Raw genomic sequence first — 7,960 nt, 5'->3', positions numbered from 1 at the left:
TCCTTGCCACAAGCATATGATGTAGAAGCTAATTTTTTTTTTTTTTTAAATGGGATATGTGTAGGTTCTTACTGGTCTCAAACTCCTGGGTTCAAGAAATCCTCAGTGGGGTTGGGGGTGTGGCTCAGCACGCACGAGACCCTGGACTCAATCCTCAGCACCACATAAAATAAAGGTTTTACGTCCACCTACGACTAAAAAATATATTTTAAAAAAAGAAGTAAGAAAAAAAGAAATCCTCAGCCTGCTGCATAGATAGGACTACTGGCCCATGCTTCTTACTGCACCCAGCTTAGAACTGTTATTATCCCCTCTTACACTGGAAGAAATGGAGGACCAAAGAAGTTAAGTCTTGGACAATGTCCCCTTTCCTCACAAGGCAAGTGGTAGAACAATGTAGTAGTCTGTTCTGATTGTCAATAACAAAACACCACAGACTGAGTGGCTTAAACAACAGGAATTTATTTTCTCACAGTTCAGGAAGCTAAAAGTCCAAGATCAAGGTGCCTTAAGGGTTAGTTTCTCTTTCTGGCTTGTAAATGTTCTGCTTTTATCTCTGTGTCCTTACATGGCCTTTTCTCTGTGTGCACCTGGAAGGGGCAGTGAGATCTGGTCCCTCTCTTCTTACAAGGACACCAGGACTAGCCAATAAGGCCTCCACTCTTGACCTCGTTCAACCTTGGCTACTACTTTAACAAACCCTATCTCCAAATAGTCAGATTGGGGGTTAGGGCTTCAACATAAGAATAGCAAAAAAGGATTTGATTCTTAAGCCTGGTCCCCTAACCACTCAACAGCTAATGGGGAGGGGGATATGTATACCTGCCAAACTTTTTTTCCCTGTTTTTGTACACAGTGACTACAGTGACAGTATAATTTGTGTCCCCTACCTAACCTGCCATCATCTTGCCTGATGACCGATCCTCAGCTGGAAGGCCTGCCTGGAGAGGACCCTCAGTCCCTCTCACATGGGCCTACCAGCTCTAGCAAGTGTCATTTCACCAGCTCCAAAGGAGAGTGAGCAGTGATTGCTGCTAATTAGCAGCAATTAGCTGTGGCAACCAAAGGAAAGGGGGGAGGGTCTTTATGGCTAAATGAAGAGGCAATTAGTGGACAAGAAAAGAGATAAGTGCTGGCCTGATTCTTCCTTCCTCAATCATCACAGTTGTTTTCAGTCCTTGAAAGCGTCATTGTCCCCATAAGAGTTACAGTTATCTCCTGACAGGCCATGTCTCTTAGCATCAGTTGGGAGCTGGAGAAGAGCTCTGTTCTTTCAGGCAGAAGATCTTGGTTCCAGCTCTTCTGTTCCTGGACTCCCTGTATATCCCTGGGTGAGTCTTACCATTCTGCCCATTTTCTTATACATAAAACAAGTTCAAATAGATTATTGTTTCTCAAATGCAGGTGGCAAGTCAGTTGAGGATGATGAAATAAATGTAGGGGCCAAGACCAACATCAAACTAGCATAGGATACAATTGAAAATATCAGTATCTGACAACAAAGGGCAAGTAGTGTTTTAGTTAAACTTTTTTACCGAAGGGTATACATGAATGTATGCTGGGGCATGTATGTGAGTGAGTGTCTACACCCTGGGTTACAATGCAAGAATTACTTCCTGCTATGAGTTGTGGTCCAAAAAGTTGGAGAGTCACTGTAGTTAATGTTCCCCAAGGGTTCATTCCTGCCCTGTGGTTCAAGAATTTGCTTCCATGAAGTTGGGCTGCTTTTCCCATCCCTGGAGCAAACTGGTCTACAAGAGGAAAATAATGGAACAAATACAGCAGCTGTAATTCTGAGTTATTTAGTCACATTCTCTCCTCACAGTCCACTTCACCCCCCCACCCCCACCCCCAGTCACAGGAAAGGTTCAGCTCCAACTCCGGAGGCAAAAATGTTAAGATGCAGCCTTTCACCCAACATCCCACACCAGGGTCCATAACTCCTCTGGGGAAAGGCAGCTTCCCCATCCCCACCCCATCAAGCGGTCCAAAGGGCTCTGACAGTCCCTTGCTGAGCCAGTTCTCACAGGAAACCATTCTCCATGCTAGAGGAGCAAAAGGGGGGCAGCTAAGAGAAAGGGAACTCTGGAAAACCCAGAAGTCACTCTATCCACCGTGAAAATTTTTCAAGTGGCTGGTTCAATTGTAAATTGCAACTACTTTTCTGGAGGGCAACCTGGTAACACAGCTTGCTCTTTGTCCCAGCAATTCTGCTTCCATTAATTTCTCCTGAGGAAATTATGGAGCAGAACTACACAAGCAAAACCAAATGAAACGTAGAAACAGCTTCTAGTGGTCCATGAACAGATTAGTCAAATACTCTCATCCATGCAAGGACAAAAAAAAAAAAAAAAAAAAAAAAACCCGAGGCTTTAATGATAACGGTGCTGACCTCTATCCCATATACATGTAGGAAAATGTTCAGATTTATTATTTCTGGGAGAGAAAAATCAGATTGTACATTAGGACAGCCAAACCCCATTCTTGTTTTCAAAAATCTTTTCTTTTTTCTTTTTTTAAAACGGTCTGCCTAGTTCTTTGGAAGAAGGGAGAGTTAGAAAATAATAAGTGTCCAAACCATGGAAAGACTTAAAGTGGGCATTTCTGAGGAGCTAATGAAGAAATTTTATTTCAACATTATGCCCTCCTATATGGTTTGATTTCTTTTGTATAAGTGCAAGCATTACTTTTATGATCGAAACAAAACAAAACTATTTGAGAAAATAATAACAACTGTGCTCCAGAGACTCTAGGACTGCTGGGTGGGTAAGAGGAGAGTGGAGCCCTCTTCCCGCCTTTGCTTCCAGAAGCGCGCTCAGGGTGAGGGTACAGCCTGAGGGTCCCCGGCCGGCGCTTGCTTCTGTCCCTGGCCCCCGCCCCTCTACGACCGCTCCCCAGCCGCTCCCCACCTCCTGCCCGGCTCAGACTCCAGCCCAGGCTGCGGGCCCCTCTAGCCCCGCCCCAGCTGCAGCGCCCTGCGCCTCCTTCCAGCTGCACTTGGCTGTCCTGACACGATTTCCTCGCTCCCCTCGGGTCCCGCAGCCGCTCCTGCCGCCAGCTCCTCTTACCTGCCCCGCGGAGGCCCCTGGACCCTTCGCCACCGCATGGAGCCCAATGTATCTGGCAACGCCTGCACGCCGGGACTGGGACCAGGACCGGGGCTGGGCGGGGGGCTTCGCCCTGGGCCGTATGCCAGTCACTTCTCTGCTCCGATGACCGCGCTGCTGGCAGCGCTTATGGCGCTGCTGGCTCTGGCCACGGTACTGGGCAACGCGCTCGTGGTGGTGGCCTTCGCGGTGGACCGCAGCCTGCGCTCGCGCGGCAACTTCTTCTTCCTCAACTTGGCGGTCGCGGACTTGCTGGTGGGTGAGTGCGGTCCCCAGGGCTGGAGGTGGGGTCGTCTGAGAAGCCCTGCAGGAGGTAGGAGGTGTCGCAGCATTCAGATATCTCCCCCGGGAAGTGGGGTACTGTGGGGCACGAAGACCGGGGCCAGAACGGGTCGCCAGGCCGTGTTCCCAGGTCCGCTCACCGCCCCGCTTCGCCTGCAGGCGGCTTCTGCATCCCGCTGTACATCCCCTACATCCTGACTGGCGAGTGGAAGTTTGGGAAGGGGCTGTGTAAATTGTGGCTGGTGACCGATTATCTGGTGTGCACCGCCTCGGTCTTCAACATCGTCCTCATCAGCTACGACAGGTTCATCTCTGTCACCAGGGCGGTAAGAAAGGGGGAGGCTTGACATAGACCTGGGCGAGGTGAGGGTTGGGTGGGATCCAGGCGGAGACTGGGTGATTGGAGTTGCTGGAATGGTGGTGGAGGGAAACCTCCTGCATGTCATTTCCATATGTTTTCAGGACCCCACATTACCCAAAAGGAAAAAGAAAAAGATGCCAAGACAAGATCACAAATATCATGATCTGTTTTAAATACTTAAATTTGACAAAGAAGTTACAATGCAGGCCCCCAGTGGTAGAGCCTCTGTAGTTCCAACTGCTTGTAAGGCTGAGGCTGGGGCCCAGCCAGTGGAGCCCAGGAGATCAAGGCCAGCTTGGGCAACACAGCAAGACCCAGGCCAAAACAAAAAACAACAACAAAAAAATATAATATAACTGTGCCTTTTCTCAGGATTTGTCTTTTTAAATTAGATGATATAACATAGATATGGTCATGAACGTTGTCAGAGAATGCAATGGAAATCTTAAGTCCAGTTATAGCACATTTATCTTTTCTCCTAGTCAGTATTCTCTTTCTTCTGTATGGGCTCACTCTGAGTTCACCAGGCCCTGTTCAGTTATCTGCTCCTCCTTGGTTACCCACTTCAAATAGCAGTGCAACACTCTCTTCCTTCTTCCCTACTATACTCAGGCTTATCTCCACCTGACTTATATTAGGTCTGTCTCACAAGACTAAGTTCCCAAAAGGGGCAGAGCTGTTTCTTGGTCACACGTCCCCAGTGCCTGAAATAATGCTAGACATATTTTCTAATATGATTCTGATTAAGTAATCTCAAGATCAAAAGTCCAAGTTCAAGGCCCAGAAGAAAAGGGATACCAAAGAGGCTTCTTGCCCTCCCCAGTTAATAGTTAAGGACTATCTCCCCCAGAACAGCGCTAGGTAGAGAGGGTCCACTTGCTTCCAAGTATGGGGCTACCTCAGTGTTTTCAGGGCCAACAGCAACAGAAAGGGTTCACGTGAGCAGTCACAAGTGTAAATTCACTCATCACAGTGGTGAATTTTTAGGCCGACTCAGGAGTCAGGAGATTTGAGTTCCAGTTTTTAGCCACTTCCATGATGTGTTACCTTGAGCACATCCTCATACCTCTATGAGTCTGTTTCCCCATCAGAAAAGTGAGGGGTTAAAAGCCTTTTGACTCTAACCTCTATGATGGCTAATTCATATGGTCCTCTTCTCCCTGGAAGATAAGTAGAAACTAAAGTTTACTCCCATTTTGCAGATGGAATGATAAGGCTCAAATAAATTAATCAGCAAGGGCAGAGGTGAGTATTAAATGAGGCAGGATAGAAGTGAAAAGGAGAACTTTCCGTTGAATTTTAAAAAATCTTTTATCTTTTGTGCAAGTAATCCATGCTCACTATAGAAAAATTAGAACACAGCAGCAAGCTCTGAGCTTCTCAACACCCACAATGCCTCATCATGGTTTGAGAAATTCCCCCCCACTCTCTCTCATCCCCTTCTCTGCCAGCCCCCTACCTCCAAGTCCACACTGTGGCACCCACACAGTTTGTTTCATTTATTGCTGCAGTTCTCAAGCTCTTTTGGATTGAATTGGCTTGGAAGAGGGTTCAGGTATTGGCATTTTTTAAAACGGCTTTGAGTGATTATAAGGCGCTAGAGAATAGAAACCACTGGCTTTTGTCATTGCTCCAGTCCAGCTCTTCCTTACCTCACTTTATTTGGATAAATAATTTACTAAGTATAAATATTGCCCAAAGTGACATTTTCTAACTTTGCAGGAGCCCACAGAACACATCACTTGGGTTTACTCCCTTGAGATCCTCCCTTGATTTTCCTTTGCTCTCAGTGCAAGGCTTTGTGTATATTACAGGTATAGGAAGTGAAATTAACTGACAGTATTAAATGTTCTGCACTGACCCATGTAGAAAGCCAAGTGTTTTGCTCCAGTGACACACTTCTGAAGCATCTACAGCATGGCAGCCCCGTTGGGGAAAGACTTCCATTCCCCCACATCTTCAAAGCACCTTTCATTTCCCCAGTTATCTCTTACCTTCTCATAACATTTTCCGCAAACCAAAGATGAAGAAAAATTTATTTCATGCTCCTGCCTTTATAAGTGTTTTTTCCTCCCAATGATAGTGCTAATTAATGTTTAGGAACTTATTTTAAGGCAGACACTATTCTAAGAACTAACTTTACCTCAATTATATCCAAGATTTTGACATGCATTTGGTCATGGCAATCCTATAGTCTAGGGAAAAATACTATCCCATTTTACATTTGAAGAAACGAAGGCACACAGAGGTTAAATAAGTTGCCTAGGACAAACAACTAGCCAAGTGATAGCATTTGAATCCAAGTTGGTTGACTCCAGACTCTGCTCTTGGCCATTGAGACATAGAGCCACCTACATGAACTATAGTGGGGACTAAATAGGTCATGAGTAAAAATATTGAATGAGCCAGGTCACACACACCTGTAATCACAGCGACTCCAAAGGCTGAGGCAGGATGGCAGCTTTGATGTCAGCCTCAGCCACTTAGCAAGATCCTGTCTCAAAATAAAAAATAAAAGGGGTTCAAGTCACAGAAACACACACACACACACACACACACACACACACACACACACAGATCACAAAGTTATGGGATTGTTTAAAAGTTGAAAAAGGAAGTGTAACAGCACAGTTGCAGTGCACTGTGAATTAATCAGTTATTTCACATATAAATGTTCTAGAGGGTGCTGAACATGTGAGAGAATAGTACTAATATTCAAAGAGACAGAACTTGGCCATCTCCTGAAGTGGCATAGTAAATCTGGAAAGAATTGGCCAATACAGAAATAAAACCTCCTTATCCCCCAGACACCGGTCATGTTGACAACTAATCTTCAGCCTCGCTCATGGTATCTTGCTGTACCAGCCTGAGTGAGTGAAGCTGCCTCAGCCTCCCCATCACTGGCCTCTGTTGTTTCCCTGTAGGTGACTTACAGGGCTCAGAAGGGCATGACAAGGAATGCTGTCTTCAAGATGGCACTGGTGTGGGTGGCAGCATTCCTTCTCTATGGGCCTGCCATCATCAGCTGGGAGTATGTGGCCAAAAGAAGCATCCTGCCCCGCGGGGAGTGCTATGCTGAGTTCTTCTACAACTGGTACTTCCTGATGACAGCCTCCATCATTGAATTCTTCACACCCTTTATCAGTGTCACTTACTTCAACTTGAGCATCTATATCAACATTCAGAAGCGCAACTCTCTGAGGAATGACTATACTGCCTCCAACCAAGATGGCTTGGAGATGAACTTCTGGGGGAGAAAAAAGAAGCACATTATATTTTTTGTTAAACCGACTGAGAGGAGAAGCAAGAAGAGGACAGATCAGGGCTTCTCCACCAAGCAAAAGGATCTTTCCTTGGATGTGCCTGGGACTCAAGATCTACCACCTCTGCGGGTAGATCTCAGAACCAAAGCAGCTCGGCGTCGGCAGAGCCACTACAGGCCCAGCGAAAGCATCTGCAATGCTGAAAGGCAGTCAGATCTTGCCAGCACCATGGCCAATCGCCTGCGGCTCTCCCGGGATAAGCGAGTGGCCAAGTCGCTGGCCATCATTGTGTGTGTATTTGGCCTGTGCTGGGCTCCCTACACTTTGCTCATGATCATCCGAGCAGCCTGTCATGGAACGTGCATCCAGCACTCCCTCTATGAGACATCCTTCTGGCTCCTCTGGCTGAATTCAGCTATCAACCCTATTCTGTACCCACTCTGCCACATGAGTTTCAGAAAAGCGTTCATCAAATTGCTGTGCCCTGGAAAGGCCAAGATCCACCCCCATATGTACATGTGACAGAAATGCCTCTTGTGCCGGATTACCTAAGTCCTTCACTCCACAAAGAAAAGGCAACCACACTTTCCTAAGCCACTACCACTCACTCCACCTTAGTCTTTGCCACAAGGAAACATGGAACCCATATAAGAAACAATTTCCTCCAAGTATAATATTTTTAAAACATTGACTATGGAACTGTCATCGAGGGCTTTGGGGGAGTTTTGTTTTGTTTTGCAGTGCTGGGTCTCTAACCCAGGGCTTTGTGCATGCTAGGTAGGGCATTGTTGATTCAAAAATTTGTTCCCTGAATCAGCAGCATGGGGATTACCTGAGAGTTTATTAGCACTCTCTGGCTGCACCCCAGACCTGCTGAATCTCAGAATCTGCATTTTAACAAGTTCCTTGAGTGATCTGTATGTTTAATAAAGTTTGAGAAGCATTGA

At 46.3% G+C, this 7,960-nt stretch overlaps 1 protein-coding gene across 1 annotated transcript; it reads left to right on the top strand.

Moving 5' to 3' along the window:
• Positions 1 to 2,875: 2,875 nt before the first annotated feature.
• On the top strand, positions 2,876 to 7,535 carry LOC306648324 (histamine H3 receptor-like; the record flags this gene model as incomplete). Its single annotated transcript, XM_079118354.1, has 3 exons — positions 2,876 to 3,366; positions 3,549 to 3,715; positions 6,675 to 7,535. The coding sequence occupies exons 1-3, from the start codon at positions 3,105 to 3,107 to the stop codon at positions 7,533 to 7,535; spliced, it is 1,290 nt and encodes a 429-aa protein (XP_078974480.1). The 5' UTR covers positions 2,876 to 3,104.
• Positions 7,536 to 7,960: the final 425 nt, after the last annotated feature.

This window comes from Sciurus vulgaris, assembly GCF_902686455.1.
Source record: "Sciurus vulgaris genome assembly, chromosome: 17".
Lineage (NCBI taxonomy): Eukaryota > Metazoa > Chordata > Mammalia > Rodentia > Sciuridae > Sciurus > Sciurus vulgaris.
This window is presented reverse-complemented; position numbering and strand designations above follow the sequence as displayed.